The sequence below is a fragment of the Zonotrichia leucophrys genome, chromosome 27, assembly GCF_028769735.1.
Source record: "Zonotrichia leucophrys gambelii isolate GWCS_2022_RI chromosome 27, RI_Zleu_2.0, whole genome shotgun sequence".
Lineage (NCBI taxonomy): Eukaryota > Metazoa > Chordata > Aves > Passeriformes > Passerellidae > Zonotrichia > Zonotrichia leucophrys.
The window spans coordinates 6,014,945-6,037,976 of NC_088196.1; the positions used below are offsets into that span (position 1 = coordinate 6,014,945).

The window sequence follows — 23,032 nt, forward strand, 5'->3', positions numbered from 1 at the left end:
GCCACCCGCATCCCATTGGCCCGCGCCTCCCTCCCGCCTGCCCTCGGCGGGCGGTGATTGGCGGCGGCTCCGCGCGAGGCGGGCGGGGGGGGCGGTTGGGCCGGGGCGGGGAGCGGGAGAGGCGGCGGCGGCGGGGCTGGAGCGGCGGCGGAGCCCGGCGGGTACCGGCGGGGGCGGAATCTGTGGCGGCGGAGGGTGCGGGGAGGCGGTGGCGGCGTGCGGGTGGTGGCGGCGGCGGCGGCGCGCGCGGGGCGGGGCGGGGCGGGCGGCGCCGAGGGGGACGGCGAGGCCGCGGGAGCGCGCGCGCGGGTGGGGCGGGGTCACGTGGCCGCGCCGGAGGGGGGGTGTGGGGTGTGAGGTCACGTGGGGCCTTAAAGGGCCCCGGGAACGGGGAGCGCACGTGGGGCCCACGGGGACCCCCAAAACCGGGAACCCCCCAAAAACCGGGAAACCCCCCCAGAACCGGGCACCCCCCACGCTCGGGATCCCCCGGCCCAGCGCTCCGCTCCGCGGGAGCCGCCCCAGCGCGCTGGGGGCGGCGGGAGCGGCGCGGGGCGGGCCCGGGAGCGGGGCCGGTGTTCCATGGAACAGCCCCGGCCCGGCCGGAGCCGCGCTGAGCAGGGCCGGGGCACCGGATTCCTCCGGGCCGCGGGAAGCTGACGCGCCGGCCTAAGAATAGCGCGGGCCGGGGCTGCGGCCGGAGGTAACGCGGCCGGGGCAGCGGGACCGGGATCGCGGTGAAACCCCCGGGATTGGCCGGGGAAGGCGCGGTGCCGGCAGGGTGGAGCCCCGGTGTCACCGTGTTTGCTCTCTGGTTACATTGCAGCTGCTGATGAAATCGCAGCCGCGAGCGTTGGAGTCTTTGGACCTTCCCATGCTCGGGACCTTTGACTCATAAGAGGCTCCTGCAGAGGAGGAGGAGGAGGAGAGGAGAGGAAGGAGAGGCAGGAGGAGGGAGCAGAGCCCGGTCCGGAGCGGGGCAGCTGCGGGGGCGCTCGCAGAGGCGCTGCATGAGGAGTTTTCGGACAGTAAGTGACACGGATCGCGCAATTCCGCGGGATAAAAACAAAAGGGAAGGCGAGGGTGGAGCTGCCGGCGAGAGTTCCCGGCTTTGAACTTTGGTTTTCTCCGGTTCTCCACGAACCAATTTCCTGCCTTTTCAGAGCAAAACCAAACTAAAAACCTTCTGAGCGTTCTTTCAACTTTCCTCCTGGCTTTTAGCTCTGCCCTGAAGGGCAGAAATGATTGTTTGAAAGTGGGGCAGAGCAAAGCCAAACCCACCCAACCTGTTGTGTGTTGTGTGTGGAGGCTTCACCCTCTGCCAGCTCCTCGCTGTCCATCCCCAACCTCAACCCTTGTTTGTTTTTAATTTTTGATTAAGTTTTTAAAATTTTTCCTGAACCAAAGATGCTCTCTCTGAAGAAGTACTCCTTGCTGTCCATCACCAACCTCAACCCTTGTTTGTTTTTAATTTTTATTTAATTTTTTTTAAATTTTTCCTGAACCAAAGATGCTCTCCCTGAAGAAATAGCTCCTCTCTGTCCATCCCGAACCTCAATCTTTGTTTGTTTTTAATTTCTTTAAAAATTTTTCCCGCACCAGATGTGCTCTCCCTGAAGAAGCAGCTCCTTGCTGTCCATCCCCAACCCTTGTTTCTTTTTAATTTTTTTTTTTTTAATTTTCCCCGCCCCAGAGATGCTGTCCCTGAAGAAATAACTCCTCGCTGTCCATCCCCAACCCCAACCCTTGCTTGTTTTTAACTTTTATTTATTTTTATTTAATTTTCCCTGCCGCAGAGATGCTCTCCCTGAAGAAATGTCCATCCCCAACCCTGAAGAAATGTCCATCCCCAACCCCAACCCTTGTTTGTTTTTAACTTTTATTTATTTTTATTTAATTTTCCCCACCACAGAGATGCTCTCCCTGAAGAAATGTCCATCCCCAACCCCAACCCTTGCTTGTTTTTAAATTTATCTATTTTTTTTTAATTTTCCCTGCCCCAGAGATGCTGTCCCTGAAGAAATGTCCGTCCCCAACCACAACCCTTGTTTGGTTTTAACTTTTATTTATTTTCTTTAAATTTTCCCTGCCGCAGAGATGCTCTCCCTGAAGAAACGTCCATCCCCAACCCCAACCCTTGCTTGTTTTTAACTTTTATTTATTTTTATTTAATTTTCCCCGCCACAGAGATGCTCTCCCTGAAGAAATAACTCCTCGCTGTCCATCCCCAACCCCAACCCTTGCTTGTTTTTAACTTTTATTTATTTTTATTTAATTTTCCCCGCCACAGAGATGCTCTCCCTGAAGAAGTACTTCACGGAGGGGCTGATCCAGTTCACCATCCTGCTGAGCCTGGTCGGGGTGCGCGTGGACGTGGACAGCTACCTGAGCTCGCAGCTGCCGCCGCTGCGCGAGATCATCCTGGGCCCCAGCTCGGCGTACGCGCAGACCCAGTTCCACCAGCTGCAGAACACGCTGCACGGCTATGGCATCCACCCCAAGAGCGTCGAGCTCGACTCCTTCTTCAGCGCGCGCCGCCTGCTGAGCCAGGTGCGCGCCCTGGACCGGCTGCGGGTGCCCAGCACCGAGCTCAGCGCCTGGCTGGTGCACCGCGAGCCCGAGGCGCCGCAGGACGGCGGCGGCGGCGCCGACCGCGACACCGGGGCCGAGCAGGGCTTTGGCGACGAGCTGGAGGACCTGGGAGCCGTGGCAGCGCCCGCCAACGGGGATCTCACCAAGGAGGTAGGGAACGGCGGGCTTGGCGTTGGGTTGGGTGCTGTTGGTGCAATCCGGGAGCCGGGCTGGGTTTCAGCGCTCCCGGGGTAATTTTTGCCCTTTTTGTCGGCTCTGCTCTGGCTGCAGAGCAGCAGTGAAAGGAGGGGGAAGGAGCCAGGGCCCCTCGTGACTCTGGCGATTGGGAAAGCGAGCAGCCCGGCTGGGAAATAAACAGGGCTGTTGGGAAAGAGCCTGGCCCAGGTGTGGAGCAGGTGTTGGGTTGCTGGGCTGGAGCCCCGCCAGGAGCCTGCTCCTCCTCCCTGGTGTTCCTCCCCAGGAGCCTGCTCCTCCCTCCTCAGTGCTCTTCCCCAGAATTCCCTTCCTCCCTCAGTTTTCTTCTGCAGAATTCCCTTCCTCCTCAGTTTTCTTCCCCAGAATTCCCTTCCTCACTCAGTTTTCTTCCCCAGAATTCCTTTTCTCACTCAGTTTTCTTCCCCAGAATTCCTTTTCTCACTCAGTTTTCTTCCCCAGAATTCCCTTCCTCACTCAGTTTTCTTCCCTGAAATTCAGTTCCTCATTCAGTTTTCCTCCCCAAAATTCAGTTCCTCACTCGGTTTTCCTCCCCAGAATTCCATTCTTTGCTCAATTTTCACCCCAGGAGCCTGTTCCTCACTCAGTTTCCCTTCCCAACATTCATTTCCTCACTCAAATTTTCCTCCCCAAAATCCAGTCCCTTGCTCACTTTCCCTCCCCAGAATTCCTTTCCTCGCTCAGTTTCCCTCCCCATCCGTCTGGGCCGGGCTGGGTTTGGTTTTCCTGCTGTCCCTGACCTTTGGGAGGGCTGGGATGTGATTCCAGGCCCTGGGAGCTGCAGCCCGGGTTCAATGAGAGCTGATCCGAGGCCTTGGGTCCTGCCAGGATTGTGGAATGGGGGTGTCAGTGCTGATCCGAGGCCTTGGGTCCTGCCAGGATTGTGGAATGGGGGTGTCAGTGCTGATCCATGGCCTTGGGTCCTGCCAGGATTGTGGAATGGGGGTGTCAGTGCTGATCCATGGCCCTGGGTCCTGCCAGGGTCAGGGAATGGGGGTGTCAGTGGTGTTCCATGGCCTTGGGTCCTGCCAGGATTGTGGAATGGGGTGTCATGCGATCATGGCTTGTCCTGCCAGATGTGGAAGGGTCGCTGATCCATGGCTTGGTCCTGCCAGGGTCAGGGAATTGGGGTGTCAGTGCTGATCCATGGCCTTGGGTCCTGCCAGGGTCAGGGAATTGGGGTGTCAGGGGTGGTTCCATGGCCTTGGGTCCTTTCAGGTCTATGGAATCCAGGTGTCAGTGGTGTTCCATGTCCCCAGGTCCTTCCAGGGTCAAGGAATGGGGCTGTCAGTGCTGATCCATGTGCTCAGGTCCAGGTCTATGGAATGGGGGTGTCAGGGGTGCTTCCCATGTCCCCAGGTCCTTCCTAGGCTGTGGAAGGACTCAAGTGCTGATCTGTGGCCTCAGGTCCTTCCAGGTCTATGGAATGGGGCTGTCAGTGCTGATCCATGTGCTTGGATCCTTCCAGGTCTATGGAATTGGGTCTCAGTGCTGATCCATGTCCCCAGGTCCTTCCAGGTCTATGGAATTGGCTCTCAGTGCTGATCCATGTCCCCAGGTCCTTCCAGGTCTATAGAATTGGGTCTCAATGCTGATCCATGTCCCCAGGTCCTCCCAGCAGGGCACGGGGAGCCGCTGGCACGTTCTGCAGCGGGGATTGGGATCGGGATTGGGATTTGGGATCGGGATCAGGGTCGGGCCGTGGCAGCAGCTGTGCTGGGAGCACTGCAGAGATGATGGAGCCGGCCCCGGGAATGTCATCCCGATTTCCCCGCCTGTTCCCGGGGGGCCAACCCCGCTCTGGGCCGGCAGCAGCGACCTTGGAGGGACAGGGGACAGAGCCAGACATGCCCCGGGGGGTTCCAGGGAGGCCATTCCCGGCCCCGGGCATTGTGGCACCGGGCGGATCCTTGTGCAAGGTCACTGCTGGCAGGCCCGGCCGCCCTTCCCCGGCTGGGCATTCCTGGCCTGAGGAGCTTTGGGCAGGGAAAGCAGATTTGGGGAGATTTAGGCACAGAGAAGCCGGAGCTGCCGTTTCCAGAGGCCTCCAGGGCCCTGGCCGTGCTGGGAGTGGAGCCCGGGCAGGGAATGGGGGAGCGGTGGGTGGGGAGATCCCGGCCCTTCCCGCATCCCTGCTCATCCTCAGGGCTCCCTTTCCCTTCATTTCCCCCCGATCCCGGCCCTTCCCGCATCCCTGCCCATCCTCAGGGCTCCCTTTCCCTTCATTTCCCCCCGATCCCGGCCCTTCCCGCATCCCTGCTCATCCTCAGGGCTCTGTTTCCCTTCATTTCCCCCCGATCCCGGCTTTTCCTGCATCCCTGTGTTCTCAGGGCTCCCTTTCCCTTCATTTCCCCCCGATCCCGGCCCTTCCCGCATCCCTGTGTTCTCAGGGCTCTGTTTCCCATGATTTCCCCCAAAACCGTGCCGGACATGATCTCTGCTCATCCTCAGGGCTCTGCTTTCCTTGATTTTCTCCGCCTCACTGCATCCCCCCCGCTTTTCCTCCATCCTGTCACTCTCAAGGGGTCTTCTCCATTGATCCCCCCCAAGCCCAGTTTTCCCCATCCCTGTCCCTCTCAGGGCTCCGTTTTCCATTTTTCCCCCCAATCCCGGGTTTTTCCCCATCCCCGTCCCTCCAGGCTCTGTTCTCCACGATTCCCCCCGATCGCGGGTTTCCCCCATCCCCGGCTCCGTTTCCCGCGGTTCCCGAGCGCTGCGGGCCGGGAGCGGCGGCGGCCCCGGGCAATCAATCCCGTTTGGCTCCCGCGTCCCTCCCGGCCCCGCTTCCGTTGCGGGGCAGTTCCGGGGGGCGATTCCCCAGCCCGGCTCCCCCGGGGCAGCCGCGGGTTTTGGGTTTTCGCCCCGGGGTGTTCCCGGTGTCCCCGGGCTGCGGATGGCTCCGGGGCCCGGCCTGGAAATTTTTCCATGACTTTTCCTGGGTTGTGCGCGGGCCAGGCGCGACCTTGCCGGGGGAACACGGGCGATATAAATAATTTCGGGAAGAGCTGGAACTCGCTCCGGGAATGCTGTGCGGGATTTTTTTTTTTTCTCTTTTTTTTTTTTTTTTTTTTTTCCTTTTTGGGCGTTGCAGCACCCGGAGAGCGGGCGGGGCGGGAGGGGAATTATGAAATCCTCCTGATTTTTATCCCACGGATAAAAAAATGCCCATTTTGAGCCGGGGCTAAAGACAAAGCTGGGATTAAATCCCGGCGCTTCCCTCTGCAGCATTGGGGGTGGGGAGGGCGGCGGAGGCGCCGTGCCCGGGGCCGTTTCCACAACACGAGGATAAAAATACGTGGGGCATGTGATGAGCTGCGGGGGCTCCGCGCCGTCCCCCCCGCCCCGCCCGGGGGATCTCCTTACACTTGGCCGCGGTTACCGGGGCCGGGCGTGCCCGGGCCGAGGAGCCCCGGGGCAGGAGGGGCGGGGGTCGCGCCGTGCGGGCCGGGGTGCCCCGGGGGCCGGCCCAAGGTGACCCCGGGCAGTGCCGGCTGCGGGCCGGGGGTCCCGGCGTTCCCCGCCCCCATCCCCATTCTCCATTCCCGGTGCGGCGCGGGCGGGGCCGGGGGGGGGGGGGGCGGCCCCGCTGCGCCAGGGCGGGGGCGCGGCCCGGTGGGCGCCCCGCGGGCGCTGATTGGCTGAGCGGGCGGCCCCCGCCGGCGCCGATTGGTCAGGGCGGCGGCCCCCGTTAGCGCTGATTGGTCGTGGCCACCGCCCGGGGCGGGGCGGGGCCATCGGCGGAGGGGGCGTGGTCCGGGAGCGCCGCATCCCGGCGGGGAGGGGGCGTGGTCTGGCGGAGGGGGCGGGGCTTGGCGGCCGCCGCAGCCGGGAACGGCGGGGGGAGGGGGGGGGGGGGGGGCGGCCCCGCCGAGCCCCTCCCGGTCCCTCCCGAGCCCCTCCCGGCCCCGCCGAGCCCCTCCCGGCCCCGCCGCCCGCCCGGGGCCGCCGCCGCAGCCACAGCAGCATCCTCCGCACCGGGGGCGGGGGCGGCCGCTGCCGCCGCAGCGGGGCCGCGCGGGCACCTGTGGCCGGTGGGGCGGAGCGGAGCGCGGCTCCCCCCGCCGCTGCCGCCGCCGCCCCGGCCGGCGATGCGTGCGCGGCGCCGCGCCCCGGCCAGCCCGCCCCGCCGCCGCCGCCTCCTCCTCTTCCTCCCCCGGGGACCATGATCGGCGTGCGCCGCGGCCCGGGCGGCAGCTGGGGACATGAGAAAGGTACCGGGGCCGCCCCGAGGAGCGGGGGGGCTGCGGGGGGGGGGCCGCGGGCAGCCCGGTGCCGGCGGGGAGCGGGCCGGGGCCCGGCGGAGCGGCGGCGGCGGCTCAAGTTGCATCAGGTGGGTGGGAATGCGGGGATTTTCCTGCCACCCCACCCCTTATGCAAATGGCCGGGATGGCACCACGGGCTGATGCAAGGCGGGCACGGCGCAGCCACCGCCGCGACGCGGGCCCGGGCGGCCCCCGCCGCCTCCCCCGGCCGCGGGCGGGCGGCCATGGGCGGCCACGGGCAGGGCAGCGCCGGCCATGCGGAGCCCGCGGAGCCGCTCCCGGGCCCGCCCGGCTCCCGAGCCCCGGCGGCGGCCGAGGGGGGCCCGGCGGGTGGGCTGCGGGACGGGCGGGCGGGCGGGCGGGCGGGGGGCCCTGGGGAGGGGCCGCCGGGCGGGGACCCCCCGGGCAGGCCAGGGCGCTGAAGGAAATGTGGTCTGTCTTGCAGGACATCGATTTGATTGACATCCTGTGGAGACAGGATATTGATCTCGGCGCTGGGCGAGAGATTTTTGACTACAGCCACCGTCAGAAAGAGAGCGAAGTGGACAAAGAGCTGAGCGATGGGAGGGAGCGCGGGGACAGCTGGAGGAGTGCAGGGAATGAGGTCTTGGATAGAATCCCGCTAGTTGATGGAGAGACCGGGGAGAGTTTCCCTGCGCAGGTAACGCCCCGGGCCGGCCGGGCTGGGGCTGCGCTCCCGGGGCTCTGCCGGCGCCTGTGCGGGGCCGCTCCAGAGGCAGCGCTTGGGCAGGGCCGTGTCCCCCTGGCCGGTGCGGCCGGAGGGGACAGCAGGGACAGCAGGGATAGCAGGGACAGCAGGGACAGCAGGGACAGCAGGGACAGCAGGGATATCGGAGCACACCAGGCACAGCAGGCACAGCAGGGACAGCAGGGACAGCAGGGACAGCCGGCTGGCCGCGAGCGGCGGCGCTGGTTGGCGCTCTCCCGTAGCCCCGAGCGAGCGGGAGGATGGAGCCAGCACAGGAGCACTGGGTGGGGCTCTGGCTCTTTTTGGATGCGCTGCGCTCCAGCCCTGCTGGAAGGGAGCTGGTTCCTCCTCAGCAGCAGCTCCCGCAGCCCGTGGCTGCCATGGCCTGTGTTTGCTGTCCCCCAGGTGCCCGGAGCGGAGGATCAGACAGCCCTGTCCCTGGAGGAGTGCCTTAGGCTGCTGGAGGCCACCTTCCCCTTCGGGGACAATTCCGAGGTGAGCCCGCGGGTGGATCCCCAGGCTCTCCCTGCCCCTCTCGCTGGGGTTTTGGTGCCTCCTGTGCTTCTCCTGCAGCAGCAAATTGGGTTTGGCTGCTCCAGGAGGCTCCAGGCACCCTGAGAAACCACGCGGGGAGGGGGGGCTGTGCTTAATTAAAACCTCCTGGCTTTGCTCCTCGTTAGTTCACGGGAAAGAGGGCGGGAAGGGCGCTGGGCTGGGGGGTGGCTGCATCCCGCATTCATCCCTGAGCATCCCTGAGCATCCCTGAACATCCATCCCTGAGCATCCATCTCTGAGAATCCCTGAGCATCTCTGAGCATCCCTGAGCATCCATCCCCAGACATCCCTGAGCATCCATCCCTGAGAATGCCTGAACATCCATCCCTGAGCATCCCTGAGCATCCATCCCTGAGAATCCCTGAGCATCTCTGAGCATCCCTGAGCATCCATCCCCAGACATCCCTGTGCATCCCTGAGCATCCATCCCCGAGCATCCCTGAATCCCTGCCCATCCCTGAACATCCCTGTGCATCCCTGAACATCCATCCCTGAGAATCCCTGAATGTCCATCTGCATCTGATCCCTGCCATCCCTGCCATCCCTGAGATCCTGCTCCATCCCTGAGCATCCCTGAATGTCCCTGCTCATCCCTGCCCATCCCTGGGCATCCCTGAGTGTCCATCCCCGCCAATCCCCGCTGGTGCCCGCGGTGCCAGCCCTGACTGCCTGCCGTGCTCAGTTCCCAGCTGCCGATGTCTCGGCCCTGAGCGAGGCCGTGCCCGGGCAGAGCCGGGCCCCGGGCGGCGCCCCCGGCCTGCTGTCCCCTCTGCTGGCCGAGACCGAGTCGCCCTTCGACCTGGAGCAGCAGTGGCAGGACCTGATGTCCATCATGGAGATGCAGGTGAGCTCCGCGGGGGTGGAGGGTCCTGACGGTGACACCGCGGTGACACCGTGCCATCCCCGTGCCATCCCCGTGCCGTCCCCGTGCCGTCCCCGTGCCATCCCCGTGCCATCCCCGTGCCGTCCCCGTGCCATCCCCGTGCCATCCCCGTGCCATCCCCGTGCCATCCCCGTGCCATCCCCGTGCCGTCCCCGTGCCATCCCCGTGCCATCCCCGTGCCATCCCCGTGCCATCCCCGTGCCATCCCCTGCCACCAGGCCGGGACCTGGCAGCGTCCTTGGCCCCGGGGCGCCTCCAGCGAGCCGTGCGTGTCCCTTGCAGGCCATGGAGGTGAACAGCACGAGCGCCGAGAGCCTCTACGGCGGCACGGGCGGGGACCTGCTGGCGTCCAACTACAGCCTGGCGCCCGGCACGCCCATCAACCAGAACGTGAGCCTGCATCAGGCCTCGCTGGGCAGCTGCTCCCAGGACTTCTCGCTCTTCAGCTCGGACATGGAGAGCCCCTCCATGGCGGGCGGCTCGGCCCTGCTGCAGCTGGCGCCCGACAACTCCACCGGCCTCAACAGCACCTTCGGCTCCACCAACCTGAGCGGGATCTTCTTCCCGCCGCAGATGAACGGCACGGCCAACGAGACGGCCGGGCCCGAGCTGCCCGACCCGCTGGGGGGGCTGCTGGACGAGGCCATGCTGGACGAGATCAGCCTGATGGACTTGGCCATCGAGGAGGGCTTCAACCCCGTGCAGGCCTCGCAGCTGGAGGAGGAGTTCGATTCCGACTCAGGTCTTTCCCTGGATTCCGGCCACAGCCCCGCGTCCCTGAGCAGCTCCGAAGCCTCGTCCTCGTCGTCCTCTTCCTCTTCGTCCTCCTCCTCCTCCTCGTTTTCCGAGGAAGGCGCCGTGGGCTACAGCTCGGACTCGGAGAACGTGGACTTTGAGGAGGCGGAAGGGGCGGTTGGCTACCAGCCAGAGTACAGCAAGTTCTGCCGCATGAGCTACCAGGAGCCGGCGCAGCTGCACTACCTGCCTTACCTGGAGCACGTGGGCCACAACCACACCTACAACATGGCCCCGGGCGCCCTGGACCCCGAGGAGCCCAAAGCGCCCGGCGCCGGCAAGAAGAGCGGCAAGGAGAAACCGTCGGAGCTGCTGGACAAGCAGCTGAGCCGCGACGAGCACCGCGCCCGCGCCATGAAGATCCCCTTCACCAACGACAAGATCATCAACCTGCCCGTGGAGGAGTTCAACGAGCTCCTGTCCAAGTACCAGCTGAGCGAGGCCCAGCTCAGCCTCATCCGCGACATCCGCCGGCGCGGCAAGAACAAGATGGCGGCGCAGAACTGCCGCAAGAGGAAGCTGGACACCATCCTCAACCTGGAGCGCGACGTGGAGGAGCTGCAGCGCGACAAGTCCAAACTGCTCAGGGAGAAGGTGGAGTTCCTCAAGTCCATCCGGCAGATGAAGCAGAAGGTGCAGAGCCTGTACCAGGAGGTGTTCGGGCGGCTGCGGGACGAGCAGGGCCGGCCCTACTCGCCCAGCCGCTACGCGCTGCAGTACGGCAGCGACGGCAGCGTGCTGCTGATCCCGCGCGCGCCCGCGCCCGCCGAGCCGCAGCCGCGCCGCCCCGAGCGCAAGCAGAAGGAGCGCAGGAAGTGAAGGCGGCGGCGGCGGCGGAAGGGAGAGCTGGGGCGAGGGAGGGCCGAGCCTGCCGGAGGTGCTTGCGGAGGGAACTTTGATGCCGCCTTATCCGACGCTGTCTCCTGGAGCCGCGCGCGGCGCCGGCGGCGCCGGGGACTCTGCGGGAGCCAGCGGCCGTCCCCGAGCGCGGGACGGGGCCCAGCCCGAGCCCGAGCTGCCACCGGACACCCCCGGGTGGTGCTGGGAGAGCAGGGACGAGCTGGCATCGCTGCTGGGGAGGTTGGCACGAGGTGGATAAAACAAAAAAAAAACACACAAAAAAAAAATCCCACAAAAAAAAAACAAACTACTGTTAGGAACTGGCTTTAAGTAAGAGAAAAAAAAAACAAAAAACAAGAAAAAAAAAGAGATTTAAGCGAATGGACTTCAAACCAAGTTATAGGAGAGACGTTTTTCTGAACTTCCAAAGTTCTGTGATTTCAGGTAGTTGGTTGTTTTTAATTTTTTTTTTCCCTTTTTTTTTTGTTTTTCTTTTGGTTCCTTTTTGGTTTTGTTTCCCTTTTTTTTCCTTTCATCCCGACCCCGTTTTTTGCCATCGGGTGTGTGTGTGAGATATTCCAGATTTCTCCTTCCTCGACGGGAGATCAGATCAGACCAGGGCACACGTGGAGAGACACAACAAGTGGCGTGGCTTCCATTAACCCCTTCCTGCCCGAGGGGGAGCAGGGCCGGGGGTGCCTCCCGTTAACCCTTTCCTGCCTGGGGAGGAGCAGGGCCGGGGGTCACTCCCGTTAACCCTTTGCTGCCTGGGGAAGGGTGAGGAGCCCATGGAGGGAGAAGGGGAGGGCAGGAGCAGCAGGGTCCCAGCTGAGCCGAGCACCCGGGCCCGGCTGCTTCTGAATTGGGGTCAGGAACAGCACAAGGGGAGCGCTGGGACCCCCGATCGCCCCTCGAGCCCCCACAACAGCTGCGGGTCCCCGTCCCACAACCACGCTTGGGTTTCTGAAGGGTTCCAGCCTTGACTTTTTTTCCTCTCCCCCCTTTTAGGGTCTAGAAGTGCTTGTGTTGAGTAAAAAAAACAAACAAACAAAAAAAAAACCTAAAAAAAAAAAATTACAAAAAGAAAAAAAGCCAAAAAAAAACAAAAAAAAAAAGGGAGAAGCCCAACGGTTCAAAGCTGCTCAATGTTCTCTTTGCCATAAGGATTCCGTGTAACCGTGTGATCACATTATAGGATTCTCTTCTGTCCCCAGAGGTGTTGGTCTGACTTCCTTTGTTTTTCAGGAGGGGGGTGGGGGTAGTGCCTTGATCACTGTCAGGTCTCCACGCCTCGGAGACCATCCTAGAGCTGTATTTCCATATAGCACAGCTGGGAGTGTTCTGACTTTACCAGCAACCAGAAAAAAAAAAAAATAGAGAAATTATAAAAAAAAAAAAATTAAAAAAAAAGGAAAAAAAAAGCTTAAAAAAAATAAATAAAATGAATAAAATGAAAATAAACGGCTTTTCCGAGCCAGTCCTGTGCACGGGATCCAGGCAGGATCCCGGGGTGGCGCTTCCAGGCCCGCTGGCAGGATAGGATGTGTGTGGGTTTGTGGGAATGTTCTCCAGGATTTTGGGAATGCTTGGAGCTGGGATGGGCCGGGCGGGGGTCCCGAGCCCCTCCGGCCCCCCGGGAATGAAGCACAAGGGGATGTGGGGAGGTTGGCACGGAGAGAGAGCCCTGTGCGTGTGGGTAAATTATTTCTTTTTGTTTCCTCTTAGAAACTTGTTTTGATTTGAATGTCAGGGAGAGAAGAGAGATTGTTGTGAGCACAGGACAAAAAAATAAAAACGGCTTATTCACTGTACCAGCCTCGGCTCCAGGGCTCTTATTGGGGTGGAATTGTGGGAATTTGGGGATTTTCTGCCATCGCTGCAGCTCCGGGTGCAGCTTGGGTGGGAGGGAGCTGGTCCAGCCCTGGAACAGGGCATGGAGGAGGAGGAGGAGGAGGAGGAGGAGGAGAAGAAAGGAAAAGGAGAAGCAAAAAACCTCCACAGTAAATCCACATCAGATCCACACAAGGGGCTCCCGCTCTGCTCCTGGTGATGATTCCCGATGTTCCTCAGGGCCAGGGATTCCCTGGGATGGGAAGGGATCCAGCCCCCAGCTCCCATCCTCTTCCTCCAGGAATCATCATCTTCCTCCTCCACAAATCACCATCCTCCTCTGAGAGCCCCCAGTCTCCTCCAAGAGCATCTTCCTCCTCCAGGAACCACCATCCTCATATCCAAGAACCATCATCATCCTCCAAGACCCCTCATCCAGGAGCCTTCATCTTCATCCAAGAACCATTCCCCTGCTCATCCTCGAAGAACCTTCCTCCTCTTCCTCCTCCAGGAACCGCCATCCTCCTCCAGAACCATCCTTCTCCAAAGCATTTGTCCTCCTCCAGGAACCATCATCATCCTCCAAGGACCACCATCTTCCTCCTCCAGGAGCCACCATCCTCCTCGTCCAAGAACCCTCCTCTTCCTCCTCCAATAACGCCCAATCCTCCTCCTCCAGGAACCACCATCATCTTCCTCCTCCAGGAACCTTCATCCTTCCCAAGAACCATCATCATCCTCCAAGAGCCATCACCTTCATCCAAGAACCATCCCCCTCCTTGTCCTCAAAGAACCTTCCTCCTCTTCCTCCTCCAGGAACCTTCATCCTTCTCAAGAACCATCATCATCCCCCAAGACCCCTCCTCCTCCAGGAGCCATTATCTTCATCCAAGAAACATTCCCCTCCTCATCCTCCAGGAACCTTCCTCATCTTCCTCCAGGAACCTTCCTCTTCCAGGAACCATCATCCTCATCCAAGAACCATTCCCCTCCTCGTCCTTGAAGAACCTTCCTCCTCCAGGAACCTTCCTCATCCTCCTCCAGGAACCATCATCCTCATCCAAGAACCCTCCTCTTCCTCCACCAATAACCCCCAATCCTCCTCCTCCAGGAACCACCACCATCTTCCTCCTCCAGGAACCTTCCTCTTACAGGAACCATCATCCTCCTCCAGGAACCACCACCATCATCCTCCTCCAGGAACCTTCCTCTTACAGGAACCATCATCCTCATCCAAGAACCATTCCCCTCCTCATCCTCAAAGAACCCTCCTCCTCCAGGAACCTTCCTCTTCCAGAAGCCACCATCCTCATCCAAGAACCCTCCTCTTCCTCCTCCAATAACCCCCAATCCTCCTCCTCCTCCAGGAACCACCACCATCCTCCTCCTCCTCCTCCTCCTCCACCCCCGCCCTGCATTCAGGGGAAGGAACCGGAGGTCACTCACCCACGGCAGCGCTGGAGCTCCCGGCAGGCCCAGGGCTCCCCTCGGCAAGGTACAAAAAAAAAAAAAAACAATTACAAAAAAAATATTTAAAAAATTATAAAAAAATATTTAAAATCAGGATTATAAATCTAAAATTTTATTGAGACAAAAAAAATGTCAAAACAAAACAAAAAAAAACCAAAATAAAAACTGGACAGAGCTCGGTATGAAGTTAAAATCCAAACACGAACTTTTACATTTGCACACGGATTTTTGCACAGGAACCCAAACACATGCTCATAAAAAAGGTTTGTACAATGCACGTCGAGATCCCCACCCCTGGAGTCACTTAAATAGTTCAGGATTTGGGAAATAAATCTGATTGCAAAAATCAAACCCCCCCGAGGTTCTGGGAAAGGAGCCCCAGCCCCGTTTTGGGGAGAAATTGGGACTGATTGGATTTCTGCTTGTGCTGCTCTCGGTTCCTCTCCCTCCCACATTCCCTCCCTGCAGGCTGGGCAGGAAAATCCAGAGTGGGAAAAAGAAGGAGTGGTCAGAAATTCAGGAAATCTCTTTTTTTGGGGGGGATTCTCCCCCTAATTTGGAGAAATAGCACCTTAGAACGGAAAAAAAAAAAGGGTTAAAAAGGCAATAAAGGGTTAAAGTCCATCCCCCCCATACAATGCACGTGTCAGGAGTGGCAGTTCTGCTGCAGGACGATACAGAATCACAAAGTTGCATTTTCACAAAGTCTCCCCTTCCTCCCCTCCCGCCCCAAAAATCCCCTCCCCGTTTTCCCCAAAAGTTCCCCCTAAAAATCGCTCGAGGATCAGCTCCGGAGATTTTGGACTTTCACAGTTTCAGTGTCTCTGTCCCCAGGTCTGGCAGCAATTCTGGGATCTTCTCCCTTTCTCCCTTAGTTTGTTTTTTTTTTAATCCATTGATTTTCTTTGCTGAATTCAGGTTTTATTTTTAGAAAAAAAAAACTGAATTCAGGTTTTTTTAAAAAAGAAAAAAAAAAAGCCCTAAAAGTATGGAAATGATCTGGGAATGTCATCACCAGACCTCATTTCCCTCCTTGATTAAAAATGATTGAATTCCCCCCAAAATCCCTCCCTTCCTTCCCAAAGGAGAACACCAGGAAATAGCCAAAAAAAAAAAAAAAAAAAAAAAAAAGGTAACAAAGGGTAAAAAAAAAAAAAGGAAAATAAGAATCCGAATCAAAAGACCTACACACATGCTACACCTTAGAAATGCAGAGTTAACACTATGGGAGCAGGGCCGGGCTGTGGATGGGCTCTGGGGGGAGCAGGGTCCATCTGCACCCCAGCCCCAGCCCCAGCCCCAGCCCGGCCTGTCCTTCATGGAAGGGGCTTTGCCTCCGCTCCCCCTGCCCCGAGACCCCTCCCCACCCCAGACCCCCCACCCCACACCGCATCCCCGGGCTCTGCTGTGGGCACGCAGGGAGCAGAGGAGCGGCCGCAGGGCACAGGGCCCGGCCGGGGGGCTCTGCAGGGCACCCCAGACCCTCCTGTGCTCACAGCCCACTCAAGTTCCGATCTCCTTCCCAAAAAATCCCCCAGAGCCGCCCGGAGCGGGGCCAGCGGGGCTTAGTTCTTGTCCTCCTTCTTGTCATCGTCCTCTGAGGGGTACGAGTGCCATGTCAACCTCTCCTCGTAGAACGAGATCACCACCTGCGGGCACTTGATGTTGGCCTCCTTGGCGGGCACCAGGTCGGCCTCGTCAGAGTTCTTCCTGTGAGGGGGCAGGAGAGGAGAATGGGACTGTCCTGATGTCCCACGGACCCCTAACCCTGACCCTAAACCCTGATCCTGACCCCAAAACCTGACCCTAAACCCTGATCCTGACCCCAAAACCTGACCCTAAACCCTGATCCTGACCCCAAAACCTGACCCTAAACCCTGACCCTAAGCCTTGATCCTGACCCCTAACCCTGACCCTAAACCCTGATCCTGACCCCTAACACTGACCCTAAACCCTGACCCTAAACCGATCCTAAACCCTGACCCTAAACCCTGATCCTGACCCCAAAACCTGACCCTAAACCCTGATCCTGACCCCAAAACCTGACCCTAAACCCTGACCCTTGGTGGGCACCAGGTTGGCATTCTCAGAGTTCTTCCTATAAGGGGAGAGGAGAGTCAGGGAGGGAACAGGAGAATGGGACTGTCCTGATATCCCACAGACCCCTAACCCTGACCCTAACCCTAACTCTGATCCTGACCCTAAACCCTGACCCTAAACTGATTCTAAACCCTGACCCTTCATGGGCACCAGGTTGGCCTTGTCAGCGTTCTTCCTATAGGGGGAAAGAACAGGGATTCAGGGAGGGAACTGGAGAATGGGACTGTCCTGATATCCCACAGACCCCTAACCCTGACCCCTAACCCTAACTCTGACCCTAAACCCTGATCCTAAACCCTGACCCTTGGCAGGCACCAGGTCGGCCTTGTCCGAGTTCTTCTTGGGATGCAAAAGGAGAGAGAAGTCAGGGAAGGGAGAAAGGAAGGAATGGGAAAAATCAGGGACCAGAAGGGGAATGGAATTCCTGAGGGGCTCAGGGTGACCCACGGATCCCTGAACCCTGAACTCAAACCCTGACCTTAACCCCAGCCCCAAGCCCTGACCCTTCCCTGGGATCAGAGCCTGATGTCCCTCCTGGTCCTGCTTTCTCCAGGACCGACACTCCCACTCCAGGCCCCGCTCCAGCCTCTCCAAAGCACGGAGGGACAGTCCCTGGCCCCACACAGCCCCGGCCCCACGGACGGAGGGTCCCTGGCGCCCTCACCACTTCATCAGGAACATCAGCTCCCCGCTGGAGTCCGTGGCGCCGATGATCCGCTCCGGCTCGAAGCCCCGGGCGAAGCCGCGCGGTTTCTCCGACTGGGAAAGGGGGAAAAAGGGAGAAAATTCCATTTGTGGATTCCCAGAGTGACATCCCCGGCTCTGGGATGGGCAGGGAGGATCAGGACAGGATTCCAGGGATGTGGGGATGGTCCTGGGGCTCCAGGAGAGCTGGGAATGCTCAGCTGGAGAAGGGCAGGACCAGGGAGAGCTGGAGAGGGACTGGGGTGAGGGATGGGGGGACAGGACACTGGGAACTGGTTAAACTGGGAACAGACTGGGAACCCCAACTGGGAACAGAATGGGAACCCAAACTGGGAACAGAATGGGAACCCAAACTGAGAAACCAGACTGGGAAACCAGACTGGGACCAAACTGGGAACCCAAACTGGGAACAGACTGGGAACCCAAACTGGGAACAGACTGGGAAACCAAGCTGGGATCAGACTGGGAACCCAAACTGGGAACAGACCCAGGGAGAGCTGGAGAGGGACTGGGATAAGGGATGGAGGGACAGGACACCGGGAACTGGTTAAACTGGGAACCCAGACTGGGATCAGACTGGGAACCCAAACTGGGAACAGAATGGGAACCCAGACTGGGATCAGACTGGGAACCCAGACTGGGAACAGACTGGGAACCCAAACTGGGAACAGACTGGGGACCCAAACTGGGGAACTGGCCAAGCCAAGCTCAGCCATCCCCTCCTTCCACCTTCCCAACCATTCCCTGAAATCTCCCCTCGGAGCGGCTTTTCCAGGGACCATAAAATGGCTTTTCCATGGAGGATTTTCCTTGGACACCACTCCAGCCTCACCTCCTCCTTCTTCTTCTTTGGTTTGCTCTCCTCGCCCTTGTCCTCCGTGTCAGACTCGGCCTTGCGCTTGCTGCCCTCGGATTTCTCGCTCTCGTGCGCGGTTTTCTGCGACTGCAGGAACTCCGCGATCAGATCCGGGCAGTCCAGGTTCTCCTCGGGCTCCCACGTGTTGTCCTCGCTGCCAGCAAACACAAATCCCTCAGTTTTCCCATTTTCCCAGATTTTCCCAGTTTTCCCAGAAAACCCCGGCTGTGGCACCATTGGGATTTGGGATGTTTGGGCTGATCCAGGTGGGAATCCCAAATCCCGACCTCCCCGTGCTGGATCAGGGGTTCTCTGGGATACTGATCCACCTCCTCATCCCACAGCTTTTTCTCAGCTCCCACAGCTGCTCAGGGAATCAAACATTCCCAAAAATCCATCCAGCGCTGGCTGGGAACACTCTGGATTCAGAGCTTGGAGGAAATTCCCTGCTCAGGAGAGAATTCCTTGGATGCCACACTGGGATTGAGGGGGGAAATCTCTCCAGGATCTGTTTCCAGGTGGGAATGGGATTTCCCACCCTGGCACAGAGATTTTAGAGGATTTTCTCTCCCTCCCTGTTTGGCGTGGGAAATCCTTGGGAACACCGGGATTTTCCATGATTTTCTCTCCCTAGGACTGGAAATCCTTAGGAACACCAGGATTTTCCCATCCAGCATTTCCTCTCCCTGCCCTGGCTGAGTTCTTTGGGAACACCGGGATTTTCCACATGTTTTTTAATTCCCTGGGATGGGAAATCCTTGGAAAAAACATGATTTCTGTGGGAACACTGGCATTTTCCAGTAATTTTTCTCCCTGCTTTCCCTGGGATGGGAAATCCTTGGGAACAACACGATTTCCTTGGGAACACTGGCATTTTCCAGGATTTTCTCTCCCTGGGATGGGAAATCCTTGGGAACAGCATCATTTTTGTGGGAACACTGGCATTTTCCAGTAATTTTTCTCCTGCTTTCCCTGGGATAGGAAATCCTTGGGATTCCTATCCAGGGAAAGCAGGGAGAAAATTCCCAGATTCCCGATTTCCTTGGGAACACTGGCATTTTCCAGGATTTTCTCTCCCTGGGATGGGAAATCCTTGGGAACAGCATCATTTTTGTGGGAACACTGGCATTTTCCTTAGGAACACTGGGATTTTCCAAGATTTTCCCTCCCTCGTTGGGAAATCGTTGGAACACTGGCATTTTCCTTAGGAACACTGGGATTTTCCCATCCAGCATTTCCTCTCCCTGCCCTGGCTGAGTTCTTTGGGAACACCGCGATTTTCCACATGTTTTTTAATCCCTGCTCTCCCTGGGATGGGAAATCCTTGGGAACAACACGATTTCCTTGGGAACACTGGCATTTTCCAGGATTTTCTCTCCCTCGGTTGGGAAATCCTTGGTAACACTGGCATTTTCCTTAGGAACACTGGGATTTTCCCATCCAGCATTTCCTCTCCCTGCCCTGGTGGAGTTCTTCAGGAACACTGGGATTTTCCACGTTTTTTTTCTCCCCGCTCTCCCTGGGATGGGAAATCCTTTGGAATAACGCAATTTCCATGGAAACGCTGGCATTTTTTGGGGGATTTTCCCCTTTTCCCGTCTCCCCCTGTCAGGAGGAGCCCCCAGCCCCATCCCAGCGCTGGATCCCTGGGAATGACTCACTCGGAGAAGCCCTTCCACTTGAGCAGGTATTCCACCTTGCCCTTGACCACGCGCCGGTCCAGCACCTTCTCCACCACGTACTCCTCCTCCTCCTCCTCCAGCACCTCCTCCACCTTCTTCTTGTTCTGCTTCTTTCCCATTGTGCTGGCCAGCTTCTCCGCTTTCCCGGGCTGCTGCGGGGGAAAAATCCGGGATTTGGGGTCACTGGGCTGCTGGGAATGCACCAGGGGATGGAGTTTGGGATTGGGGTCCCTGCTCGGCAGGGAATTCCTGGATCCCACACTGGGATTTGTTTCCAGGCTGGAATGGGATTTCCCACCCTGGCACACTGGGATTTCCTGGGATTTTCTCTTCCCTGTGCTGCTGGAGCTCCTTGGGAACACTGGGATTTTCCCTGGGAACACTGGGATTTCCATTGGGAACGCTGGGATTTTCCCTGGGAACACTGGGATTTTCCCTGGGATAGGAAATCCTTGGGAACACTGGGATTTCCATTGGGAACGCTGGGATTTTGTTTGGGAGCACTGGGATTTTCCCTGGGATAGGAAATCCTTGGGAACACTGGGATTTTCCCTGGGAACACTGGGATTTCCATTGGGAACGCTGGGATTTTGTTTGGGAACGCTGGGATTTTCCCTGGGATAGGAAATCCTTGGGAACACTGGGATTTTCCCTGGGAACACTGGGATTTTCATTGGGAACGCTGGGATTTTGTTTGGGAACGCTGGAATTTTCCTTCAGAACACTGGGATATTCCCACCCTGGCCCACTGGGATTTATCCCTATTCCCTTCCCGCATTTCCAGCCTCTTTCACAGCAGATCCCAGGGTTATCCCACCACAATCCCAATTATTATCCCCTCAGTTTTATGGGAACACACGGAGCTGCTCCCAAACCCATCCCTGCCATCTTCCCCATCTGCATTCCAGGGAGAATTCCCATTTCCTCACCCCCAAAATTCCCTTTTCCTAACCCCCAAAATCCCATTTTCCTCACCCCAAAATCCCTTTTTTTTTTCAGCCCCAAAATTCCCTTTTCCTAACCCCCAAAATCCCCTTTTCTCCCACCCAAAATTCCCTTTTCCTCACCCCAAAATCCCCTTTTCCTCACCCCCAAATCCCCTTTTTTCAGCCCCAAAATTCCCTTTTCTCACCCCAAAATCCCCTTTTCTCCCACCCACGGCACACAGGGAACATTCCCGGGATAACCCCGATTCCAAATCCACTTTTTCCAGGGAAAACCTTTCCCAGCTCCTTCTCCGGACACACAGATACCCCAAAAACCTTTCCCAGCTCCCCAAATTCCCGCAGATTCACCCCAAAACAGCTCCTGCTCCGCTCGCAGCGCACTCCCGGCCCCAGCTCCGCCCCGAATTCCCGGATTCCCCAATTCCCGTTCCCAGCCCGCATTCCCGGGATTTTTCCCGTTTCCCGCCAAAAGCTCTCGCTCCCCATCCGGACCCTGCCCTTCATTACACGGCATTTTTAAAGCCCCGTGCCCCAAAATCACGCTTTTCCCCTCACAAATCCCAGGCTTTTCCCTCAAAAATTCAACTTTCCCCTCACAAATCCCCTTTTTCCTACAAAAATCCCAGGTTTTCCCCTCACAAATGGCACTTTTCCCCTCACAAATGGCACTTTCCCCTCACAAATTCCCCCTTTTTCCTCCACAAACCCCAGGTTTTTCCCTCACAAATGGCACTTTTCCCCTCACAAATGGCACTTTCCCCTCACAAATTCCCCCTTTTCCCTTCACAAATCCCAGGTTTTTCCCTCACAAATTCCCCCTTTTTCCTCCACAAACCCCAGGTTTTTCCCTCACAAATGGCACTTTCCCCTCACAAATTCCCCCTTTTTCCTCCACAAATCCCAGGTTTTTTCCCCTCACAAATTCCACTTATCCCCCCTGCCAAGCGTCACTTTTCCCCTCGCTAATCCCACTTTTTTCCCCCCTCACAATTCCCCATTTTCCTCCACAAATTTCACTTTTTCCCCTCACGAATCAAAACCCATCGCTGACCCCTTCCCCATCACCCAGAATCCGTCCCTGCACTGATCCCCAAATCCCCCCTCAATCTTCTCCTGACCATCCCTGCACCCCAAAATCCTTCCCTACACTGACCCCAGCCCCAAAATCTGTCCCTACACCGACCCCAGCCCCAAATTCCTCCCTACACTGACCCCAGCCCCAAAATCTGTCCCTACACCGACCCCAGCCCCAAATCCCTCCCTACACTGACCTCAGCCCCAAATCCATCCCTACACTGACTCCATCCCCAAATCCCCTCTCCATCACCTCCAAATCCATCCCTACACTGATCCCATCATCCCAAATCCATCCCTACACTGATCCCATCACCCCAAAATCTGTCCCTACACTGACCCCAGCCCCAAATCCACCCCCAAATCCCCTCTCCATCACCCCCAAATCTCTTCTTACACTGACCCCAGCCCCAAATCTCTTCTCCATCACCCCAAATCCATCCCTACACTGATCCCATCACCCCAAATCCATCCCTACACTGACCCCAGCCCCAAATCCCCTCTCCATCACCCCAAAATCCATCCCTACACTGATCCCATCACCCCAAAATCTGTCCCTACACTGACCCCATCACCCCAAATCCATCCCTACACTGACCCCAGCCCCAAATCCCCTCTCCATCACCCCAAACCCATCATCAGACCCCAGCCCCAAATCCCTCCCTACACTGACCCCCTCCCCAAACCCCCTCACAGACCCCATCCCCTCTCCCCTCCCCAACCCCCCCTCACTCCCCTCCCCCCCCAGCCCCCCTTTCCCCCTCCCCTCCCCCACGGCCGCCCCGCCCCCCCTCAGCCCCTCACCCCCGACCCCCCCACGCCGCCGGTGGCCGCCGCGCCCCCCCCGCGGCCGGTGCGGGTTCCCCGCTGACCTTGCACAGCCCCGCCGCCGGTGTCCGAGGGAAGGGGCGCGGGGGGCGCGCTCGGGGGTCGGGGGGGGGCCCGGGCCTGGCCGCGCTCCGTCCGCCGCCCTGAACAAAAGAGCCCGGCCAGCGCCGCTGCCCGCCGCGCGCACCGCGCCTGCGCCGCGCCCGCGCGGGGCACGCCGGGAGCTGTAGTCCGCGCCGCCGCCGAGCCGCGCTGCGTTCCGTTGTGGGGCGCGAGGTGTGATGGGAGGTGTAGTCCGAGGAGAGCGACGGCGCTGGGTGCGCGCGAGGTGCGATGGGAGCTGCAGTCCGCCGCTCTCGCGGGACTTGATGGGAGGTGTAGTCCGGGATGATCAGGCCTCTCCGTTCTGCTCGTTGTTAATTAAATAATTAAAGTCATTAACGGGGAGAAAGTCTTTGAGCTCAAGCCGTGACCCAAAAGCGCTTTGTCCCTCAGGTCAGAGCCCTGAGGGCCACCTCCACTGGGATGTGCCCAACCTGTGCCAGCGCCCAGGGAAGGTCCTGTTTATGGGCTCCATAAATAATCTTAGTTAGGGAATCTTGGAATCGCTCAGGCTGGAAAAGCCCTCTGAGATCGCCAGGTCCAATCATTCCTCTGAGGATGGGGACTCCAGCGCCGCCCTGGGCAGCTG

General features: G+C 58.9%; 2 protein-coding genes across 6 annotated transcripts; one reads left to right on the forward strand and one right to left on the reverse strand.

Moving 5' to 3' along the window:
• Nucleotides 1-140: 140 nt before the first annotated feature.
• Nucleotides 141-12,660, forward strand: NFE2L1 (NFE2 like bZIP transcription factor 1). Of its 4 annotated transcripts, none has more exons than XM_064733498.1 (7): nucleotides 141-161; nucleotides 827-1,028; nucleotides 2,291-2,742; nucleotides 7,513-7,728; nucleotides 8,182-8,271; nucleotides 9,014-9,175; nucleotides 9,497-12,660. In XM_064733498.1, the coding sequence occupies exons 3-7, from the start codon at nucleotides 2,293-2,295 to the stop codon at nucleotides 10,826-10,828; spliced, it is 2,250 nt and encodes a 749-aa protein (XP_064589568.1). In that variant the 5' UTR covers nucleotides 141-161; nucleotides 827-1,028; nucleotides 2,291-2,292; the 3' UTR covers nucleotides 10,829-12,660. The 4 variants fall into 4 exon arrangements, with proteins under 4 accessions (XP_064589568.1, XP_064589570.1, XP_064589569.1 ...); XM_064733499.1 differs by lacking the exon at nucleotides 141-161 and adding an exon at nucleotides 565-703; XM_064733500.1 differs by lacking the exon at nucleotides 7,513-7,728.
• A 1,608-nt stretch (nucleotides 12,661-14,268) lies between these two features.
• Nucleotides 14,269-22,513, reverse strand: CBX1 (chromobox 1). Of its 2 annotated transcripts, none has more exons than XM_064733561.1 (5): nucleotides 22,386-22,513; nucleotides 19,472-19,644; nucleotides 17,787-17,964; nucleotides 16,914-17,008; nucleotides 14,269-15,859 (listed from the first exon to the last, which is right to left on the reverse strand). In XM_064733561.1, the coding sequence occupies exons 2-5, from the start codon at nucleotides 19,609-19,611 to the stop codon at nucleotides 15,715-15,717; spliced, it is 558 nt and encodes a 185-aa protein (XP_064589631.1). In that variant the 5' UTR covers nucleotides 19,612-19,644; nucleotides 22,386-22,513; the 3' UTR covers nucleotides 14,269-15,714. The 2 variants fall into 2 exon arrangements, with proteins under 2 accessions (XP_064589631.1, XP_064589632.1); XM_064733562.1 differs by having other exon boundaries at nucleotides 19,472-19,641; nucleotides 22,386-22,504.
• Nucleotides 22,514-23,032: the final 519 nt, after the last annotated feature.

Excerpts from the sequence above, each read along its gene's own strand:
- NFE2L1 (XM_064733498.1), top strand. The coding sequence starts at position 2,293 with ATGCTCTCCCTGAAGAAGTACTTCACGGAGGGGCTGATCCAGTTCACC. Across the intron at positions 7,729-8,181 it reads GGGAGAGTTTCCCTGCGCAG|GTGCCCGGAGCGGAGGATCA; the intron begins GTAACGCCCCGG and ends GCTGTCCCCCAG. Across the intron at positions 8,272-9,013 it reads CCTTCGGGGACAATTCCGAG|TTCCCAGCTGCCGATGTCTC; the intron begins GTGAGCCCGCGG and ends TGCCGTGCTCAG.
- CBX1 (XM_064733561.1), bottom strand. The coding sequence starts at position 19,611 with ATGGGAAAGAAGCAGAACAAGAAGAAGGTGGAGGAGGTGCTGGAGGAG. Across the intron at positions 17,965-19,471 it reads AAGTGGAAGGGCTTCTCCGA|CGAGGACAACACGTGGGAGC; the intron begins GTGAGTCATTCC and ends GTTTGCTGGCAG. Across the intron at positions 15,860-16,913 it reads CTGATGTTCCTGATGAAGTG|GAAGAACTCTGACGAGGCCG; the intron begins GTGAGGGCGCCA and ends GCCCCCTCACAG.